Source organism: Orussus abietinus, unplaced genomic scaffold, assembly GCF_000612105.2.
Source record: "Orussus abietinus isolate OABI.00-Male unplaced genomic scaffold, Oabi_2.0 scaffold46, whole genome shotgun sequence".
Taxonomy (NCBI): domain Eukaryota; kingdom Metazoa; phylum Arthropoda; class Insecta; order Hymenoptera; family Orussidae; genus Orussus; species Orussus abietinus.
Genome location: NW_019394349.1, coordinates 245,639 through 268,521, shown reverse-complemented (window position 1 = coordinate 268,521; position 22,883 = coordinate 245,639). Strand labels below are relative to the sequence as shown.

The 22,883-nt window shown below is 48.9% G+C and overlaps 1 protein-coding gene across 4 annotated transcripts; it reads left to right on the top strand.

Moving 5' to 3' along the window:
• Positions 1–9: 9 nt before the first annotated feature.
• LOC105702017 (filamin-A) lies at positions 10–22,879 on the top strand. 4 transcript variants are annotated; one of them, XM_012429216.2, is made up of 41 exons: positions 18–284; positions 1,763–2,136; positions 3,135–3,259; positions 3,453–3,583; positions 3,659–3,872; positions 3,955–4,072; positions 4,149–4,336; positions 4,409–4,564; positions 4,633–4,774; positions 4,853–5,058; positions 5,130–6,120; positions 6,201–6,740; positions 6,825–6,960; positions 7,064–7,143; positions 7,348–7,515; positions 13,360–13,506; positions 13,597–13,824; positions 13,901–14,215; positions 14,286–14,504; positions 14,604–14,924; positions 16,382–16,603; positions 16,752–16,939; positions 17,160–17,364; positions 17,440–17,577; positions 17,706–17,879; positions 17,967–18,274; positions 18,347–18,575; positions 18,669–18,797; positions 18,869–19,084; positions 19,168–19,344; positions 19,411–19,650; positions 19,750–19,893; positions 20,411–20,569; positions 20,647–20,795; positions 20,878–21,064; positions 21,146–21,408; positions 21,479–21,650; positions 21,726–21,944; positions 22,017–22,213; positions 22,279–22,581; positions 22,663–22,879. In XM_012429216.2, exons 2-41 carry the CDS (start codon positions 1,767–1,769, stop codon positions 22,729–22,731), a joined length of 8,883 nt encoding a protein of 2,960 aa, XP_012284639.1. In that variant the 5' UTR covers positions 18–284; positions 1,763–1,766; the 3' UTR covers positions 22,732–22,879. The 4 variants fall into 4 exon arrangements, with proteins under 4 accessions (XP_023287667.1, XP_012284639.1, XP_023287666.1 ...); XM_023431898.1 differs by lacking the exons at positions 18–284; positions 1,763–2,136; positions 3,135–3,259; ... (10 more) ...; positions 7,064–7,143; positions 7,348–7,515 and adding an exon at positions 12,130–12,151 and having other exon boundaries at positions 22,663–22,856; XM_023431897.1 differs by lacking the exons at positions 18–284; positions 1,763–2,136; positions 3,135–3,259; ... (10 more) ...; positions 7,064–7,143; positions 7,348–7,515 and adding an exon at positions 12,480–12,534 and having other exon boundaries at positions 22,663–22,856.
• The last annotated feature ends 4 nt before the right edge of the window (positions 22,880–22,883 follow it).

Sequence of the window (22,883 nt, the reverse complement as noted above, 5' to 3'; positions counted from 1 at the left end):
GGACGCACGTAGCGCCGTCGCCGGGTCGGACGAGGACGGAGCTAAGGCCGCCAGCAGCGGAGGGCCTCGCCTCGCGAGTCGGCAGCGAGCAGCAGTGAGCTCACGAACCGCTCGGGGAACGTCACGGGCCGGGCACGAACGCCAAAGTCACTGGAAGTGGCTGGAAGGCGCGCGCGTCGAGCCTTCCGACGTCCAAAAATGGCGTTCCACGAATAAGCGAGGCGCGCGCCGAGGGACGCATCGGCGAGTTCCGACCTGTCAGTGCGTGTAAACAAATCGAACAGGTACGACCGGAAGTAGCTTCCGCGGGCGCTTTCTTTCTTCCGAGCCGAAGCGTTCGTCTCCCTTCCGGCGCCTTTCGGCGCTTTTGGAAATTCTTTCCCCGTAAAACGTTCGCCAAATCGCGGGACATTACTCACGCGAGGTGAAAAGTTTCACTACCGACACCTGCTCGACTCGTGAATATTTTCACATCGTGAGGCATCGACAGGTTGCACCTGGGCGCACGAAAGTACGGAGACCGGGGTCCCGCTGGTACTTTCGCGTTGTTGCCAATGACGTCACGGTCACCGCGAGCACGAGGTCGATTTTTCATTTGTATATTTTTACAAACTTTTATCCGACGTAAGAGAATACAGGGCGAATATTTGGCGATTCTCAAAACGTCCACGATAAAGTTCACCCAGGGGTACGAAAAAATTCGCAGACCGGCATCCCGCTGGTGCTTTCGCGGTGTTGCCAATGACGTCACGGTAACCGCTCTGCAGGGTGCACCGCGAGCACGAGGTCGAGACTCGCCATGGATTTATAACCCTGTTTACGATCCACGGGAATATACCGCGCACAGGATGCGTCGCAAGGTGCGAAATCCGTGTCCTCCGTGTTTGCGGATGTGCTCGTGGTTAGCGGACCGTGACGTCACAGGTGCATCCCCTGCCAGGTGTGCGAGAGGAAGGACTATTCTTTCGGGGGCAAGTCCTGACTCTTCTCGTGCTTTTCCATTTGGATTCGCTGCGTTTACCCGTTGCCAATCGATTTATCGTAGCCGAGGAAGTTCGTGGGTACTTAGAGTCGGATCGTTTAATTAACGAGCCGCCTTTGAACGGTCCTTTCGATGCGCACGCGCGTGACCTTTACTTGGGACTCGCATTCCGCGGTGCCGTCTTCGATGCACCCTTTCTATTACGATTTTTTTTCCGGGCTTTTGTAAAGTGCACTTTCGATGCACGCCCGTGATAATTGCTTGGCAACGTAATGACTCCTGGCCGGAAGGAAGGAACACCCGGGAGGTGATTAGAACCGGAGCAATTTATTTAAATGGAGTTTTACAGGAGTACGGGAAACTCTCACGAGGAAGGTCTCTCGCTGGAGCGTCGTGGTTTACTTAATCCGAGTTTCCCCTGGTTTATGCCGAACGTACCTGGCCTTAATGTTAGGATTCCCCCGGCAATTTGAGAAGTTCAATAGCGTACCGTGACATTGCTGTTTTGTCAATAGAAGGTAGTCGCATCGGACAGTGTCGGTTAAACTCGGCTTAACGGTGTCCTAGTGGACTGTAAAATCACTCGATGTACGTAGAATTGCACGTAACTCGGTTGCGTTACGTGAACGTAGACGTAATCGAAGCTTGCGAACCTTCGCGCAAAGATCTTCTCATAGGGGAATTACAATGCGACAATGGGGTCGAGAATTTCTTGGGGGTACTCGATTTTTTTTTTATCCCTCTAAGTGTACGCATTGTCATGGTATGTATTTTTTACAGCACGATGCAGTCGACCGAGCAACTTCGACCCGACCAGCTGGTGGGCTTGGTCGCCAGGTCGGCGGAAGGAACCGCCGCCAAGGGAATGCCGATCAAAGGACACGAGGATTTATGGGTGGAGATACAGGCGAACACCTTCAGGAACTGGGTGAACGAGCACCTGAAACACGCAGGGGATGCCGGAGGTGGTCCTGTTATAGACCTCGCCGAGGACTTCAGAGACGGGACCAGGCTTTGCGCCCTGGTGGAGGTCCTTACCAAGCGCAGGTTACCTCGGTGGAACCCCAGGCCTGCGAATCAACACCATCACCTGGAAAACGTCTCGACCGCTCTTCGAGCTATCGAAGCTGACGGGGTCAAACTCGTCAACATAGGTGGTGCCTTTTTCTCCGTCACCCTGGCGAAAAAGACGTCGGTTAATGAGATCATTTGCGTACTCTTCCCTGAGACTCTTGCATTCCTTGGATTCCTTACGAGGAGACGGCTCGTGCACAATATAATCGTAGACCGGTTGAAATGTATTCCGGAATGAGGGATTGCATTCCGGAAATAATGAGCAATTGCTGGATATATACTCGGGCGTCATAGTTTGACTGCTTCGAGGCAGAGTTTCCAAGTTCTATGCAGCGATCTGAGTAAATTGACGCTTTCTAACCGCGGTAAGAGCATCGCGTTAGGATTTCAAGAAATGCCGGAGTCGTAATTAGCCGAGATATGTGTTTTTTTTGTAATGAATTCGCTTAGTTGAATCCACTGGCTATGCGGGGAACGATTAATCTTCTCTTATTCTCGACACGGTGCACGCCTCGGTGGGGTATTTCTTTATGACGTCTCTCTAAGGTTGCTTGTACATGAGAAAAGTATTAACCGAATCCAGCAGAAAAGTGGAGAGAGACGGTGGGTTTGTAGGGCGATCGGAGATGCTTTTGCGATTACATGTACATACGCGTGACCCGGTTACAAGTTGAAGGCACGAATGTATGAACATGTACGTGACTCACACCTCCGGCGAAACTTATTCGGGATACTTGTGAGGCCGCTTTTTTTTTTTACCAGGCCCGTCATTACTTTTTACGGCCGTAAGTCAATTACGTCATAGGCTTTGCAAATCGACGTTCGAGGTCGTTGCCTCTCGCACGTATCGTCGCCGAGCGAGCACCGTGATCGTTAGAAATTTAATGTTGGTGGACAATGGAATTCCGTTAAATTCTTATACGTGTAATTTCACGTGCCGGAATGGCTTTTATTCGGGGTGGTTGCGCCATCGATTTAAAAGACACTTAATCGGCCCTGTTTGGGAAGAGGGAAAGAGCTACGAACGGACGTGACGAATGCTCGAGGTATCGGACATGACCATCGGCGTTGCTTTCAGGTAACGTCGACATTGTAAATGGAAATTTGAAGCTGATCCTTGGATTAATATGGTCTCTAATTGTAAGATACCAAATAGGCAAGTCCAAGTTCCCACCAAGGAAACTTATGCTAGCGTGGCTCAAGGTCAGTACTCGCGGTATACGTATTGCGATTGTCCTCTACGATAATACGGCATTGAATCTTCGCGCACGTTGAGAATAGATATCACTGGCTCGTCATTGTTTTCATGCTTAAGGCACGGATAAAAATACCGCTTTTCTTCCCTAAGGGAAGAAAAGGAATAATATTCAACCGGTTGTAAAATATTATTTTACAGGCTGCACTGCCAGAATGCAGAGTTAACAATTTTACAACCGATTGGAATTCTGGCGTGTATCTGAGTGCGCTGATAGATTATTGCAAGCCCGGCATGTTCCCTCACTGGCGGCAACTCGACCACACCGACAGGTACTTGTAATATTATTGCTTATCACCATTTAAGAAATTTATTAATTAATGGTATCTCTTATCCGCCCACGATAGCGTGTACAATTGCCGCAAAGCGATGGAAATTTCTAAACGAGAGTTTGACATTCCCGTGGTATTGGAACCCGAGTACCTTGCGTCACCTTATTTAGATGAACTGTCCGGCATGACGTATCTATCATACTTCATGAAGGAAGGATCTCCAGGGTTTTATGCAACCTTACGATGGGTCAACTCTCAGTTACCTCATGCACCGGTTAGGAATTTTACGGTAAGCTGTAATGGAAGCTTCAGATTTCCTAAGGAATTTTATACCGATTTGAGATTAAAAAAAATTAATTCTCTCCGTGCAGACCGATTGGAACGATGGCAGAGCGCTTTGCGGCATCGTTAGAAATTTGGGAGGACCTGCTCCGACATTCGATAAACTCGATACCGACCCCTCAGCCTGGGAGCACAACATACAACAAGGTTCGCTTAGAAACGCAAGCTTAGGACCGACCAGGAGTTTCAGTTATTACATGCAGAGTCTTTTCGATTTAAAAAGGTATGGACGGTGGTAGAAAACTGGGCGTCGAACCAATCCTGAAGGCAAGGGACATGGCAGATCAGAATGTGGAGCACTTAGGCGTTATGGCTTATGCGGCGTGCTTTCAGTGGGTAAAGCCCCGCCCTCAAGCCAGTGAACAAATTGCGGTCTACATAGATAGCACTTCCGCCAGAGTGCAACAGCCGGTATGACGCGACTTATTCTTATGTAATCGCTTTGGAAAATGCACTCTTTTAAAAGCTACGCTTCCGTCACAGGCTTATTTCAAATTGGAGATGATGTCGAAAGAAGTCAATACCCGGGAAGTACGTGGCGAAGTGGTGAGTCCCAGCGGAAGAACCGAGTGCCGATTAACGTGGAACGGCGTTCATGGGAAAGGGACCTTCGTTCCTACCGAGATCGGAATGCATAAGGTTCGTTGCGGCTATTTCTATCCGATCATAAAAAATATGGTCAATACGATCGGCGTTCATTGTTCCAGTTGATGATATACAACGATGGGGAGCTGGTCAGTGGGTGTCCGTATCATTTCAGAGTCTTACCTCCTATTACAAAAATCAAGTCTCCTGGCATGGATCCGTGCGCCATCGGGTCCATCGTCGAAGTTCTAGTCAATAGTTATGGTAAGAGGCGGTATTTATACCTTGCTAATTTTTTACCATTAATGGTGACGGGATTTAGAATGGGTTTGCGTCGTTCAGGAACTAGTCATGATGGCATCGACGTGACGGCCTGGTCCCCAACTGGAAGACCATTGCCGTGTCCAGTTAAAGAGAACGATGGTGTCCACACAGCAACCTTTCAGCCGGACGAGACGGGTGAATGGAGTATCGCGATCACCCACAAGGGAAATCATATACAGGGAGGTCCATTCACGTGTTTCGTGTTCGATCCCAACGGAGTCAAGGTAATTTCCAGGACGACGTCAAACGGGTCACCCCGTCAAGCTCTCGACTTAGGCCCAGGTTTTGTGTACAGTTGCTCGACACGGAGGGTGCTATGCCCAATCAGCCATTTTTCTTTATCGTCGACGCCTCGGGAACAGGAGGTCTCGGCGACGTGATAATCGACATCGTCCACGACAAGCAATCCGTCCCTCATCGAATCGAGGACATCGGACACATGAGGTACCGAGTGTCTTTGATTCCTCGAGATGCTGGGAAGTACCGGGTGTACGTCTACTTCAACGGCTCCGATGTTCGAGGCTCTCCGTTCTTACTGCGAGTCGGCACCCAGAAAGGGTCCAGAAGGTCGAAGGAATCTACTTCCAGTTTAGAGAGGACCAAGATCTCCTCGCTGGAGAGACGGACGAACGGCTTGAATTCATCGAAAACCGAGCGAACCAGTCCTGTACAAAAGAGTTACTCTCCCGTGTACAAATCTTCCAGCCCCACTCAGGGTGGTCACGAGTATACACCGTTACGTCAAAACGTGTCGTCGTTCAAAACGTCCAGCAATTATACCGCAGAGAACAGTTCCTCCTACCACACGATGAGCTCCTTGAATCACTCCCGCTCGAGCAATCACAATCAAAACTCGACTGCGCGGAACTTGCACAGTCCGTCGCTGATCAAAGAGTCGAAGGAGATATATTCCAGCAGCTCTGTCAATCGTTCCCGATCTCCGAATGGGAATATTTCCGGGTCGAGGAACCTTCAGAGTCCGAGTATCATTAAGGAATCGAAGGAGATCTACTCTTCGAGCACGATCAATAGATCTCGATCGCCAAACCCTGGCCATTCGTCGCGCGCTGCCGGTAGTCCTACGCTTATCAAGGAATCGAAGGACATTTATCAATCGAGTCCGCTCAATCGGTCCAGATCACCGGACCGTAGCCCGATGACGTTTAGAAGCACGCAGAGTCCTGTAAATAGAAGTTTCAGTCCCAGGATAAATGAGAAGGACGTTACGGTGAACAAAAAGGGTCCCTCGGACAACGGAGTCGTGGACACCAGTAGCAACGTCAGGGGTATGGTTGTGTAATTCATCGGTCTTACCTGTTTTTAATTTTTTTTCTATTTGTCATTTTAATATCCTACCATTGTTTAGTGTCATCCACGACGGGTGGGACCTCGCGACGCGACTCGTGGGATGCAATTGCCAAGACGAAGTCTCTGCTCTCGTACGGTAGCTTGGAGTCCTTGGCGAACCTGGCGAACAACTCGACCACGGTGGATTACGTGACACACGGGGATAACGTTCTGAACAACAATTACAGAAACAATCAACACTACGAGTCGTCGAACGTGACACACACGCGAAACACCTCGACGAACTACAGCTCTTCGCAGAGGTTTTCGACCGCCGATTACGACGCTACCAAGAAGTTTGGCGGGGAAAATCAAAGCGCCCGCGGGCAAACCCACGGCATATTGAAAAACAAGAGCAACAATAATTACAGAAGCGTAGACGCGACGGATTCCGTGCACGAGCGCTTTCTGAATAATGGCGTATCGACGCTTAAGTCTTCGCATAAGAAAAATTCACTGGTCTCCGGAACGGCATTGGACATGCTGCCGGTTCACCGACCTACATCTTTTTCCGTAGACTCCAATGTCGACTCCAGTAAAGTCTCCGTGGTTGTCACAGGTCAGGGAATACAGATTAGAACATATAGTTTTTTATGTAAATCGTGTTGAAAAAAAATTACAACGTATACTGTTCGTAATCCAGGACCAGGAGGAAAGTCAGTACCCGTGCAAAAGTCCATACTTCGAGGTCTGACCTACACGATAACCGCAGAAGAGGTTGGCGAATACATTATCCAGATTTTAATTAATGGCCAGCACATTAAAGGTTCCCCGTTCCGGTTAGTAGAGTGCGCCGATATGCAACTTGACTGTCATTCTATTTGATACGTTGGAACGAACGAAAGACTATCGCATTGTTAATCGGAAATTAATAAATTTCAGGTCGCAGGCGTACAATGCAAGAGCTATACAAGTGGGGAATATTCCTGACGGGGTGGTTGACCAGCCTGTAGAGTTTGAAAGTAAGTACATCTTTTTTACGCTGAAATGCAACCGTGCATGAAACGTAGATTTCCGTGGCGCGATAATAGCGACTTAATTCGCATTGGCGAAAAAGTATTTGATCCGTTATTTGATATAATTTTTGATGAGTTCTGTAAAAGATCTAGAAATGCAGCAACGTCGAGATGGAATTAGGCATTAATTTTGGCCCTTGCGTTTTTCAGTCGACGGTTCGAGGGCAGGCTCTGGAAATCTAGAAATCCTGGTAAATGGCGGGCATGTTACCAGCTTCGTCAGGGCACTGGGTAATCAACGATTCCTGGCCTCTTTCGTCCCCCACGAAGCGGTCACGCACTTGGTGGAGATGACGTTCAACGGGGAAACCGTGCCCGGTAAGTAAGACGTTTCGCTTTTCCGCTCCGAGTCGCATCGACTGGCACTTTTATTGGCGCGGACCGCCAAGAAGAATACCGTTTCCCCAGCAACTAGTTTAGGGCTAATGAGCACTTATTCCTTAAATCCCAGATCCTAAATACCCTTCTCCACGTCTAATTAAATACCAACTTCTCCGCGGGTCCAGTTAGCCCCATTCCACAGGCGAGCGCTACATTTTCCATTGTTAATACCACTGAATCCTATCTCAGATCTCCCGAAAGAAATCAATAAGTACCTTTAACGCTAAAAACGTTGCAAGGCGATACAGGTCTACGTGGCTGTCGCCGAAATGAATTACGACGTCCAGTCGTACGGGCGGATTTTTCTCGCAATCCGGGACAGAAAGTCGTACGTAAAAGCGACGTCACGTCCGCCTTCGTCCACCTGTCTCTAAGCCGACACCTCCGGGGTCACCGGCCGGGTCGTTGACTTGCGATTTCACGTAGGAACCGACGTTGTAGACGCACGTGCCACTGACCCAAATCCGCCGATCCGTGATTTTCTTCTCCCTTTTCCAGCCGCTTCCTAAAAGATCCAGGTTCCTTCCGGCATCGGTTGACTGCTCACCAGGTCTCCCACGCACCTAAGAAAGATCAAGCACCTAGAGCATCGTTACCCGGGACGGGATCACGTACGAACTCTCATGGCACATAATCGACGGGCCTTATAGAGGAGCTGCACGGTTTGGTGGTGGAGCAGGACACTTGGGAATCATTCCGTAGGTCGTCGGGTACATGCCGGACGCACTCCACACATAAAGGGAGGCTGGCTGACGGTATAGAGGTGTGGCTCCTGCAAACTCGACTTGTAGACGTATTTGGTCGTCGATGGGGATACACGCCACCGGCCTACGTAGACTCCTATCCACGTGTCGGGTGCGTGTACTCCTCGTCGACTCACCTACACATTAAAAAACCCAGTCGTGACGCACCGCTCGCAAAGTTGTACGGTGAAAAGTCTACGCGGTCTTTCGTTGCATCCCGATACGGTCCTCGCCTTCGCCACGTTCCCTTACGTTTCGTAGCCCCTTTTCCGCGTCCCCAGGGGTCTAGGCTCGCTTCCGTGGAAAGTCGAAAGCGGCCCCGACCAGGAAATTACGCGAAACGGAATGTCATCGCGGTTGTGATGCGCCGCTCCGACCGGAATTGCGTCTAAGACCTCCACTGGCGCAATTTGCCCCTGTACATTTTCCACCAGTGATTTACCACCGTTCCGGGTTTTGCGCTACGTCTTGTCGCACCCGGTAATGATTTCGTCGACCTTGCTTTTCCGCCGTGTCCTGGTTTTCGGGGCCGCCAAATCACCATAACGTCCAGACGAGTTGGTTTCCTTGGGACGAATCGAGTCCTTAAAATAAGAGGAAAAATTTAATCCAGACCCCAACGGCCCTGGGGATCGCGTTTCTCTTTTAATCTCTCCCCGTGCTATACCTCTCGCCGATTTAGCCCGATTATCGGTAAACGCGTTCCGGGATAAATTATGCGTAACGGGGGAATGAAAACGAGCACTCGCGGGTACTCTCGAGTACTCTCCCGAGATTCAAGGACGCTCAATGGTCCATTGGACCTTATTAAAGGCCTCTCGGGGATTATGAATGAAGGGAATCACTTTGCGTAACTTATTGTTTCGTTACGCGTGCCCCATAATCGTCCCAATCGGAACGTACCGTTACTAACTCGAGGGCCATGGTGTGCGTTCCCGGGCAGGAATGCAATTAGTATGGAATCCATTAGTCGTTAACCATGTAGCCTTCGACTCCAGCGATCGCGGTGTAAATTGTTGCGACCCCGTAAGCGCGAGTATGGTGTATATATACCAGGGTAAACGCCGAAGTTCCCGGGACCTTTAATTCCGCGATTTAATGCTCCGCAATTTCGTGAGAGTTGCCGCCATTAGATCGCGCATATAAGTATAGCTAGACCGCGGCTGGCGGGAAGGAAAAATATATTTATGGTAAATCAATGGACTGTAATCACATGCTCGTCGGGGGTTTTTTCTCGCGGTAAGGAAACCTGACCGAAGCCTTTTCGAATACCGTTGGAATTTCTTTACGGTGCTCTCTATTCTTCTCTCTCGACGTACTCACTCCAGAGCCCGTACGCGTTTAAAATGCGTATTTTACGCCGAGGCTATGCCCCGTGAAAATTTATTCCCAGTGAAACCCTGGATTAAAAGAAGCGTTCTCGTGGTGTTCTATCGGGGCAAGAAGCGCTTACGCGAGATCGAGAGTGGGCGTCGCGCGTGGTCATACGCAATTTAATATTCGGTATTAAAGTCAACGGCCGACCTAACGCGGCCTGGTAATTCCTAGATAGTTATAAAGCGTGGATTTTTCTACGCCGAATTTCTCTTTACAGTGTGTACGGTTTAACGGTAATTGGGCTGTCGAGGTGTAAGGGGGCATAACCGCGCGCTCGCTTTTGTAGGTTAGGTGGGTTTCGTAACCGCTTAGCGGGCAATTAGCGCCTCGTAATTATTCGTAATTATTTGTAATTATTTGGGCCTCGTATGGGTTATACCGGCGGCTCGTCGCGTTCATCTATGATACTCGAGTGGGATTTAAGGGACGTTTACACGCGTAATTGTAGATTTTCATAGGTTTGGAGTACCGTCGAGTAGCCGCTTGCGACGTTGCACGCCCTCTATACGCGCTTGCAACGTCGCCCGCCCTCTATACGCGCTTGCAACGTCGTAGCGGGGAATTCCGGCGCAATTTTGCGGGACCCGCGACGAGTTGGGTGTGACGCCTCTAATTAATCGGTATGCAACGTCGAAAGGCATTTTCCGGCGCGGCTGTCCTCCCGCCGAGGCGTCGCGCCGCGCGTTCAAATCACCGAGCCAACGGTTCTCCAACCCGTGGATATGCATAGATCCTGGACACCCGTTCGCTCCCTTAATATTCTCTGACGCAAAGAGCGAGACAAAAGTCGCATCAACGCATCCTACGTACTCTGGAAAGAAAAAAGGAACAGAGGAAATTCATCTAACCAAGGAAATATAAGTATTCTCGAGTTAGGTAATTATTTCTTGAATTGGGAAAATATTTCTCTCTCAATGTGTTCACATATTCCGCGGTCTAACTAGCGACGCAATTCCCCCTTGTTTCGGAGGATGTGAATAATCTCGCAAAAGTCGAACTCTTTCGCAAGGTGTTCAGCCTCTGGCGGTGGAAACGCGTCTCGTTTACGCGGGGTTGGTTTTCGCGCGTCGGATGCGAGATCGGGTCGAGGGCCTCCAGGGCGTTGCGCAATCGGGCGGGATTTCGCTCGCCACCCCGATGACCCAGATGCGAGAGGAACGCGCGGAACGCCATCGGGGCTCCGAAATGGGCGGAATCGGACCGAATACGCCGGGAGGCGCGGCCATTCGCCGAGGAGCCTCCGATGCGACGGCCCGTTATGCCGGGGAATGCAGCGATCGACGGCCTCTACGGTACGTTCCTCCCGAGTTCACGGAAGGAGCCCGCGATGGATAATAGAGAGCCTCTTCCTTTCTTTTTCTTTTTTTTTCTCTTTCTTTCTCTATCTTGCTTCTTTGTAACGGGGGACCGAGAAGCGCCAACAGCGGCGGATCGCGTCGCGAATTCGACCGCGATCATCGAGACGCGTCCGCGGTTTCGTAACGAGTGGAGCATCGAGTATCGGAGGACGCAGATCGGCAACCTCGCAACGGGTCGACTATAGCCGGTCGGGCAAGAAGCGGATGGTTGATCAGGCTCGTACCTGTACCATCGGCGCCCCGGCCTGCACCTGAGAAAATTAAATCATTTGGCATTGCGGTAGTCAAGGAGAACGGTCGTCTTTGTATATTTTTATTACTTGTGTTTTTCGCATTTCCGTGGGAAATTAAGGGAATAGGAGAGGCGACGGCGCGTGGGTCGATATGAGGGGGCGTCGGGATGGCACCGGGCGTAGCTGCCGATTACCTCCGAGCCCACGTGTCGCTCTCTAGCCGGGCCGGCAAATGCGATCGTTACCGTTACGATCTGTTAAAATTCGAATTCCCTTTTTCTCCTCCTCGGCGAGGCGAGCCGCGCGGTTCTATTCCGCCTTCTCTTATCGACACGCCTTATGGGTCAGCGTGCCACTTCCCACCGGCGTATCCGTACCGTGAATTAAATTCACGGCGGCGAGGCGAGGCGCTAACGGAATGAGAATACCCGCCTCGCAAGGCCGTTCGCGGAGTTCTCGAGAGCCTCCTGTAAATTAACCGAATACGGCCGAGGTAGCGGGGGGGGTCCCCTCCCGTGTTCAACGCCGACCTCCGGGGGACGGGAATCCGGCCGGAGGGTGCACCCCTGGCCTCGAGTCCGCCCAGGGAATCGCGATCCGATGACGTCTCCCCGTTGCCCTCCGCCGCTCTCCTCGGCCGACTTCGCGTTTTCCGCCCGGCGGCCGCGACCGATTCCGAGGAGAGCGTCGCGGCGCCGGCCACCGCGAGCCGTAGTGCCTCCTCGCCGACGTCGGCGTCTATACGCGACCTTAGACGGCCGCCACGGAGGCGGGAAACGAGCGAGATCGGCCGACGCGCCATCGAGGGGCCGATCCGCCAATCAGCGAGCGTCTCCGCTGGACCGAGCCGAGAGCCACCCTGGTGCGCTTACCTGCGCGCCTCCCCGAGTTCCTCGCGCGTCTCCAGTGCCCGTGTGCGTCGAGTGGGCCAGATGTGACCGAGGGCCGCGGATCCTCGGACTGTCTCCGCGCGAGGCCTAACCTCGCGGACCTTGGACGCTCCTGCGCACTCCTGCGCTCCGTGGGTCTCCGCAGGGCTCTGCGCGCACCTGCGCCCGGTCGCAGAACGAAGTCGACCGCCGCGGAGTCGACTTTTAGTTAGACGGGACTCGCGCTCGATCTTCGGTCGATCCGCGGACCGCGCCTTTTAAAGTTCGGGGATATTTTTTTTTTTCTTCAGTACCTTTTTTCCCCCCTTTGATTTTACAGCATTTTCAGGGTGGATCCGAAAGCCGAACGCGCGAGGTAATTTCGATTGTTCTAGAACGCGTGTTTTATTTTAGATTTGGTTTAAGGATTAACGATGTTTGGGTATCGCACCTTCTGTGGCCTTGAAGGAATGCGCTATGTCAGAGATCGCGTTCTTTGGATTTTGATCGATATTCAGTTTGCAGGAATTATGCTGTCGTGGCGTGGGTGGTGTTAAGATATTTGTGCGATTTTTGTGATGATTTTTCTATTGAGGTTTGTGGCGACCGGTTTTAGAGGTGGATTTAGAAGGCAGTGGATCGATCGATGATCGACTCGGATGCACGCTCGGGCGGAAAGGTTAGGATGTGGCATTCGATCGGCTCGAGTCGACTCGGGAGAAGTGCACTCGGCGTCTTCGGAATATTTCGGATTATTGAAAGCTCCAAAACGTCGCAGAGTCGTCGGAAATTAAGTCGAGAGGGACTAGCTGGATCTCGAGAACGATCCGTTGTAATCTTTTGGAAGGGAAATAATCTCGAGTTCGACTAAAAGTGAAATCGTCGAGCCTAGTGACGAGGAGGCGTCCTCGATCTCAGTGGGAACAGGTGGAGCGAGATTGGAGGAACTTTCCGAATTTCGGACGTTTTCGCCTTGAAACGATGCACCTTCCGAGTGTTCGATGTCACTTTAATTAAAGGATAGTCCGTTGGAAGGTCTAATTGTTTGGAGGGAGGGCGTACGGTGTTGTCTTTAAAGGAGTGTAATTGACACGATAATTGAGTGAAAGTTAACGTGACAACTTTCTAAGAAATATTTAATTTAGGATCAAATTGTTTGGAGACGTCGGAGTTAGTGAAATAATTTAATTATTTGTTTTAGGATCGCCTTGGCGCGTTGGCATTATGGCTGGTCCAAAAATGTCCGTTGTCGGGGACTCGATTCGGTTGGTCCCTGCTGGCACTCCTGCGCTGTTCGAGCTCTCTGCACTCGGTTTTTCTAGTAACGAAATCGACGTGCAGATCATAAGTAAGGATAGATAATACTCGCTATACTTTGGAGAAGAAAATGTTTTTTGTCGAGCTCTAGAATTTTAATTGATTTATAAATTTATCGTAGCTCCTTCGAAGAGGCACATATCTGCCCATATCGAGGAAGAGCCGGGACGGCCAGGAGAGTTCCGTGTTGAATTTACTCCTACCGAAGTCGGCAGTCACCTGGTAGAAGTAAGCATCGCGGGACAAAAGCTGCCGGCAGGACCTCTCGTCGCCAAAGTATATAACAGCAGTCTCATTCAAGTTACTGACATACCCAGTGCCATTGTTGGACATGCCTGCCAATTCAGAGGTATATTTTATTTTTGGCAAGTGTAACTAAAAGCGATCTGGTTATAAATACTAAGAATTAATAATTTGTTATACAGTCGACGCCAGTGCTGCTGGTGAAGGTCAATTAGAGATCTCCATAAATGAAGGAGAAGTACCTAACCATGTTCAAGTAGTTGGAGGTGGCCGGTGCCTTGTTTCGTTTACTCCTGACATCGCCAAGCCTCATTACATCGACATTAAATTTAATGGAGAGACCGTATCTGGTTGTCCATTCGTGTGCAATGTATCCGATACAAGCAGAGTTACTTTAAGTTTAAACCACTTGGAATTAATACCCGTTGATCAACCAGCTAGTTTCCACATGGTAGTTGATGGAAGTGGAAGTGCAGAGTTAGCGGTCTCCGTGAGGGGTAAGTAGCAAATACACTGGAAAAAATATATTTCATTACCTTAGCATTATTAATATTTTATTTTATTCAGGACCTAGTACGGAGTTACCTGTCAAAGTAACCGGGAACATACATAGTGGTTTTACAGCGGAGTTTATTCCTAGAGATGTAGGAGTTCATTCCATTGGTGTAGAATATAACGGTCATCCAGTAAATGGAACACCATTCTTAGCAAAAGCATTTAATGCTGACAAAGTATTAATAGGATCCGTTGCCAGAGGCAGCGTTGGCCAACCTACACACTTCACTGGTAAATTTGTATCTTAGTTTAAATTAATCACATCTTTAGTGTCAGTAAATTAAGGTTATTATATTTGAATTACACCATAATAACTTATATTTTTATTAGTCGATGCAAGTCAGGCTGGCGAAGGAAATTTGGAGATCACTATATCGGCACGTGGCCAGAATATTCCCACACAAGTGACACCTCAAGGCAATGCTCGTTTCTCCGTCAGTTTCGTGCCCTTTGAGGCATGTGAACATGTCATCAACATAGCATTCAATAAGAGAACGGTGCCAGGGTGTCCGATAATTACAAGGGTGGGTGGAGATAGCCACGTAACGGTCAGTGGGCAGGCATTAAGCAGCGCTGGTTTAGGACGGCAAAGTTATCTTACCGTCAGTAACGTTGCCGGTAGCTTGGAAGATCTTGAAGTTAACGTTGAAGGTGAGCTAACAATACCCTGTTATTATCTCATGCTTGTTTGTGTTTTAAGAGACTTACAACCGTTTATGTGTGCATTTTTACTTTACATTCGATTTACGCAGGGTAAACATCGTGTTGCAAGACTGAAATGGCATGAGTTGTTAATAGTCAGATCACTTTTCATTCTGTCTTACCTCCATTTCAATTTTTTTTTTTTCCTTGTAATACAGATCGTAGCATGCTGTAATTAATTTTCGCATTTTCCTTACAAACTCATGGTTTTCCATTTTCGTTCGTTTGTGAAATGACAATCGCAAACAGATTCAACTTGCTTTCCTTGTAAAATAATTTCTGTGTGTTTATTAGCTGTAAAAAAAGAAAGGACAACGCGCTGTTGCGTCAATACGCCTCAGTGTTCATCCATCTTATTACCGGTGGCTTGAGAGCAATTCTCTGTCTCTGTTGCAGGTCGGCCAGCTTTCAGACTACGACATTACTAGACTTCTCAAGCACCCTCATTTCGTTTTAACCGTAGTTTATGGACTGTAGCAAAAGAAATGGTGGTGGGTCCCTAACTTCAGTCTCCCGAAAGCCTTGCGTAAGGACACTCTAATCGTTGCTTTTCTCTCTCATAACTTCTGCACGTTTTACCAGGCGTTGCGCCTTAACACTTTTGCATGGTTTCCGTTACTCCTCTAATCAGATAACCTCGTGTAATTTATTTCCTTGTCTCTTCGGGTCTAACCGAGACAATCCTTGCCAAGGGTGCTGGGTCGGATTAACCTCATGACCGAGCCATCAGCTGCTGCGGGTGCTACGTGTGTTTGTTTTAAGACTTATATAATTATACGTACTCATTAATTTAATAACCGTAGATCGCAGTGCGAGCGTCGACGCCTAATTACTTAATGCCTTACAATACGTGCCAATGCCGTTACACGAGTTAGCCGGATCACTTGCTCACGTATCTCCCTTCTCGTTATTATTCCGTATATTAATCGTTCCTTTAAAGCTCAACGCGGGTAAATTCAAAGGACCTTATCCTTATCACCCGATGACACGGAAGGTCTCTTGTATACGGGCTCCCAGTGATTTAACGTTTTAACTAAACGTTTCTCCTCGCGTTCGCAAGAATTATTACGTCCTTGCCACGCGAGGGGAATTCAGTTACCTGCTAGTATATCGCTACGTAGTTATTGCAATTAAGCCTGATTCTTTTTTTTTTTTTAATTTTTTTTTTTCATTAACGAATCCCTTCGGCGAGGAGCCTCGTAGGCCACGTTCGTAATATATTCGCTGGGTCGTAACTCTAGGCGTACCTCGCTTATCTTAACAGTACAACGCTTGTCCGCGAATCCGCGTTGTAACGCTTTAAAAGACGACGGCCAGACGTGAATCGTGCGATCCCTATATGCCCGGCGCCTTCGTAATGCCCCCTTGGTCGACAGTATTAAACGACTAACCGGCGGACTTGATAGGACCCAATGGACAGGCCGTACCGGCACAGGTCACTGACAACAAAGACACGACCTGCACCGTTGCGTTCACACCGAGGGTCGTCGGGGAGCACAGAATCTCGGTGAGCCATCGGAACGTACCCGTGGTGGGCAGCCCGTTCAGCTGCAAAGTCTACGACGTCGGTGCCATCAAGGTGAAAGACGCCAAACGCGGAGTCATCGGCCTGCCCGTTACATTCCTAGGTACCGTCCCTGGTTTTCCTTTTTCACGGCCGTTAAATCCCGAGATGAACGAACGAATGGAACGCTCCGGATAGCCTTATCACACCTGATATCGAATCCGATGTTTTCCTACGGCGAACTGGTTTAACGTTACTTTGCGCTTTTCCAGTGGAGACCAGCCAAGCCGGACCGGGGAACCTGGAAGTTACCGTGAATGGAGGGCGGGTACCTACCTCGGCTCAGGCGCAAGGACCTCATACCTACGCTATCTCGTTCACACCTAGAGAACCGATCGCCCATACCGTGGACTTGAGGTTCAACGGAGAAGACGTACCGGGCAGTCCGTTCACCTGCCAGGTACTCTCTGCTCTTCCAGTTGGTGATTAAATGGAAAGGAGTCGCTGGACCGTCGCGAAGGCGATGGTTGAATATCTTGTGGTGCTTTGGATAGTTTATCAGTTGGGATAGGATTAGGCGCTGATTGGGGAGAGAAAGGCGGTTTCAAGTGGGAGCGGATTTTGTGAGCGGATTTACGTTCCGGTAACTATATGTTATAAGGATTTCTTCGTTTACTCAGGTGAGCGACACCGCCAAAGTTTTAATCACCGAGGGACTCGAGAAGGTGTCTGTGAACCGGGTCGCTACGTTTACCATCGAAGCCGATGCATCGCTGGGGACACCTACGGTCGAGGTTTTGTCGCCGACCCGAGAAAGCTTACCGGTTATTCTGAAGCAAACTGGACATGGGTCTTACAGTGCGGGGTTCACGCCGAAAGATGTTGGTCCGTATAGAAATGGGATATAGTTTTAGTTCTTTATTAATTATGGTGGTACTGAGTGAAGCGTTATCTTTTTAGGTGATCACAGCGTCGAGGTGAAACTGCGGGGATCACACGTGGAAGGCAGTCCGTTCCTGGTAAAGGCTTACAATGCTGATAAGGTGAAGGTGACGGACATCAACAGTGGAGTCGTGGGAAAGCCGGTGTTCTTCAGCAGTAAGTAATCCCACCTGAATAATGCAAAAGTATCGGATGAAGATTCCGGAACTTCTAGGTTTATTACAATATCAGATAACCACGTAATTTCCACTGTTGTCTCTTGTTATACCTTCCCTACTTTTCAGTTAATGCCAGTCAAGCCGGAGCAGGGAATCTAGAAATTATTGTCGCGGTTAATGGTAAAAACGTTCCAAATTACGTGCAAAGTGAAGGCAACGCCAAGTTCAGAGTGAACTTCAAACCGCAGGAAGCTGCGGTGCATAGTCTGAGCGTCCGTTTTAACGGCGAGCCCGTCCCAGGTGAAATAGTCTTGACTCGTTTCACTTTTTTTTTTTTAATTCGAACTTCTTTTAAACAGGATTAATCATAATCTTGGATTTTTGCAGGCTCTCCATTTAGTTGCAAGGTGGTGGGTGCAGGCCAGGCAATGATTTCCGGTCACAGTTTGAAGATGGGAGCGGTGAAACAGACGATCTCCTTTTCCGTCGATCCTCAAAATTCGTCGACAAACTGTGACGTAATCGTTAAACCGCCGTCGAATATAGTACTTCCAATAACGATCGAGCCTTTCGAAGGAAGGTACAACATTAGTTTTACTCCTAACGAGGTCGGCAGGCACAATATCAGCGTGCTAGTCGATGACGAGCCGATCAAAGGGTCTCCGTTCGCCTGCAATATCTACGACGTGACTAAAGTAAGATTTACATACTCTGCGATGGTCATAAGTAACGAAGTCAATGGGGTAGACACTTTGGATATTTTTTAGATTCACGTGTCTGGACTAACGGAAGCGATACTGGGCCAAGCAACTACTTTCACGGTCGATGCTGCAGAAGCTGGGGAAGGAACTTTGGAGCTGGTTGTCAGCACTGAAAATAACACCGTCAAAGCAGAAGTTGTCGCCTGTGCTCGTGGTCTGTATGACGTCACGTTTATACCACAGACAACGAGCACTCACTACGTAAATATTAGTTTTAACGACGATAATGTTCCAGGTAATGATCACCCTTTTAAGTTCTTTCTATTAAGATTCTCAGCGTCAAATATATTGGAGAAATTAATCGACAATTTAATTTTTGATCCTCCAGGAAGTCCATTTAAGTGCCCAGTGATCGGTAGTGTGTTGGACGGGCCTTCTGTAATCAGAGTGGGCAACACTGCTTACATGGACTTGGACATGCCAGGTTTAGAGGGTCCTATTTCCGCAGAAATTACCGGTACTTAGTTTCCTCCAGCTTTTCAATTTTTGTAGTAGGAGTCTCTCGTTCATCCCTACGTTCCCATTCAGGTCCGGATGGAATCATCATTCCAAGCACGCTGACAAAATTGTCCTCCACCTTGTACCGCGTGGAAGTCAGAACTCGCCAGGTTGGAACGTATAACGTCGTGTTCAACGACGGTAATAAGATGATCAGCTCGCAAACTCTTCAAGCCTTCGACCCGACCAAAGTGACCATTAAGGAAGTGTCCGATGCGGTCTGCCATCGACCTAGTACTATATTAGGTACGTGCTTCTCTTCTGGGAATTCCTAAGTATACTTAATGCGAAGTTAATACACTTTCTATGTATGAATTCTCTTCGAGCAGTAGTTGCTTCCACGGAAGCTGGACCTGGGAAATTAAGCGTGAACGTCCGAGCTGGCGGAGCCGATGTCGATAGCGTGATTCGAGAAAATGAAAACGGAGTTTACGAGGTAGTCTTCCATCCAACGCGCGCTGCGCCTCACAGGATTCATATAAAATACAACGACGTCCACATTCAAGGTACTTATTACATGCTGACATAATTCTATAAGCAGTGCGTAACGTCCTGGATAACTGCGAATTCAGGAAGTCCGTTGGAAGTAACTGTGCGTGGACCGACCGGGGGTCGCGAAGTCACCGCGACTGGATTGGGTCTCTATCAGTCACCGGTTGGAAAAGTTACCTCTTTCACCATCGAAACTCTTGGTCGTCCTGGAAAAGAGTTCGATGTCGTAATCAGCGGCCCGCAAGGCAATGCCGTACCGGTTAGGTGTTATCAGCACCGAGATGGAAACCTGCTCGCTGAATTTACCACCAACTCCGTTGGTAAGCTACCTTGATTACTGCAAAACGTGTCTATCGATGCGCCCAGCTATCGTTAATAAAAATTCATCCTTTTCTCTATATGAATAATTGTGTAATTAGGAACGTACAAAATCGACGTCTTGCACGGAGCTAAGCCAGTGCTGGGCTCGCCGTTCTTTTGCCAAGCATTCGATGCCTCGAAGGTGAAGATTCAAGAGCTGGGTCCGACTACCGTATCGGTTCACGATCGCATCGCGTTCAAATGTAAGTAACCCTAATTTCTCATCGGGGAGGAGACTTGCGCAAAAGGAAATCCATTTGCTTCGTTTAGTCGTTGCTTCACGGCGCTAATTTCTCTCACGTTGCGACGCGCGCTCTGCTCCGGTTTAACTCTCAGCGGGGGCAAGTTTCCTGTCGCTGTAGGTGGTTCTGTGAAATGGAGAAAATCCCGGGTGCTCCATCAATGCATAACCGTGAGACTCTCAAGGCTACTTAGAATAATTGCGGGTGTATATCGGCGATCTGAGCTACTTTCGAACGGCCTTGTTCTCGCGGAAACGCCGACAGTCTTGGGGCGCGTTGTTTGTGAACAGGTGCACCGGAGCTCCGAATTCGCGTATTTCGCGCTTACCGTTTTACGGTTTAGCGGTCGTTACGGATTTCTCGCCAAAGTGCACTGGACGGAGGAGAGAGCGTACGTGTAGGGAACGCACTGGAGTCGAACGGAACGTGAAAATGTGAAAGCATCGGGGCGTAACCCTTTTCTACCGATATTTTTCAGTGATGAAGACTGACGCCGGAGTCGCAGAGTTGGACGTGACAGCGACAAGTCCTTTGGGGCAGGAGCTTTCCCTGCAGGTCAGCTCCCTCAACGATGGGGCGGAAATGATTGAATTCTCCCCGAGCGTCCCTGGAACGTACATGATTAATGTAACCTACGGTAAGTACGCTCTGGGTGTCTGTATCATTAGCAAAGAGTTACGTAATGATAACCCAGAGTGCATCGACATTTTACAGGAGGAATTCCAGTACCCAGCAGTCCCATGGTGTACACCGTTGAAGCTGCTGGGCAAGCCAGAGCGAAAGGTGAAGGTTTAATCAATGGACACGTTGGGAAACCTGCGCACTTTATCGTCACTGGCACCAGAAGTCCTCCTGCTGTTCAGGTACTTCATTAGTAACTGTAATTTTTTTTTTTTATTTAACGGCTTATCGAGAGATTTATCCCCTGTTGGATGATATTCGTAGGTGGACGGGCCAGACAGCGTGTCGAAGGCTGCCATCGAGGCAGGGGCGAACCCTGGCACGTGGAATGTTTCTTATACTCCTTCCGAGGTGGGTGTATTCGACATCAGGGTCGTCTGCGCTGGACAACAACTACCTGGATCACCTTGGCATCCGAAGATTATAGATACCCGAAATTTACGCGTGATAGGTGAGTGATATTAAATAAGCCACTCGATTTATAATTAAATTGTGATCGGATAATTTGTTTGTTTTTTTTTTTTTCGCGCAGGCGGGTGGGCAGCGCTTTGCGATGAGAAGGGTCGATTGAAGCTGAATCCAACATCGAAGATCAGCTTCGATATCGCCGAGGCTGGACCTGGAGAACTCGGGGGCTGCGTGGGAGACCATCCATTGACCTTCGAAATGACGTCGAATGGGAGATTAAAACTTGTCCCACCGCAAACGAGCGGTGGGGAGTATCACCTGGAAATTACATTTAATGGCGCTTCGTTTCCCGGGGCGCCGAAGGTTGCTGTTGTACCTGAATCAGAGGTAATCTATGTGTAACGTTAACGACGGATCCATTTTAAAACTCTGTTACTTAATATTGATATTATTCCAGACTCTCGCACCGGACACGAGCAGAGTCATGTTGAGAGGTCGAGGACTAACTTCGGCGAAGGTTGGCGAGGAGGTCAGCTTCACAATCGATGGCTCTCAAGCGGGGAATGGAACGCCTAAAGTACAACTCTTCTCGCCTACCAGTGAATTAAACGTGACGTTGCAACATTTGGGTAAATTATTGTTCGTGGCATTCCGAATGACGAAGGGAATAAGTTTGAGTCGCTACTTTGTAAGATCATTTCTAGGAGACAGCGTTTATCGAGCAAGTTACATCCCTCTGACGTCGGACTCGCTTCTAATGACAGTGTCTTGGAACGGAAGGCAACTGAAAGGATGCCCTTTGCAAGTCAACGTCACTAGTGCAGCGGACGCTTCGAGAGTTATTTGTTCGGGCGACGGTTTGAAACACGGAATTGTCGGTCAAGAGATCCGAAGTTTCATCGACACGAGGCGGGCCGGTCCTGGTAGAGTGAAAATCCATGCAACGTCGGAGAGCCTCCTTCGAGCTTTCTTGTCTCACGTTGGATTGTTTTCAGGCGAACTTACGGCACATTGTGTCGGCCCTCACAAAGTAGCTTATTGCGAGCTTTATGATCACGGCGATGCTACGTTTACCTTGAATGTAAAACCTCAGGAAGCTGGGCGACACGCGCTTACGATTAAGTATGCCGGTGAGCATGTACCTGGTTCTCCATTCACGTTGCGCGTCTCTGGCGCGCCAGATGCCTCCAAGGTACCATTGTTTTTAAAGAACGTATTCGGGTGGTTACCTTTGTACTAAAATATTGTAATAATTAGGTTCGCGTGTACGGGCCTGGGATCGAACATGGCGTGCTGGCTACCTTTCAGTCAAGGTTCATCTGCGATACCCGAGGAGCCGGAGCTGGTCAATTGACCGTTCGGGTGCGAGGTCCCAAAGGAGCGTTCAGAGTAGAAATGCAAAGGGAGACTCAAAAGGACAGAATAATACTATGTAGATACGACCCAACGGAACCTGGAGACTATCGAGTGGAGGTTCGCTGGGCTGGTGTCCTTGTTCCTGGTTCGCCCTTTCCAGTGAAAATCGTGGACACCCAAGACGAACTGTTGATGCTGTCACAGGTTAACTTATATGGCTAAGATAATATATATTTTTGTTTATTCTGGTTTCTACCGAGACGGGACTCATGTTTTTAATTTCAGGGGGGAGATAATTATTCGACGGGCCACCATACTATCACATCGTGGCGAGGATCGCAAGCTATTCTGTAGAGTAGCCGCGTTTAACATTGTTATTATTTTATATGAACTAATAATATATTTTATAATATATAATATTGTAACTTATATAAACGTTTTCAATAAAATCGACATTAGGAGCTCGCGTTTATCGCCTTCCTATGGTTCGGTGTTAAAACTAAGGC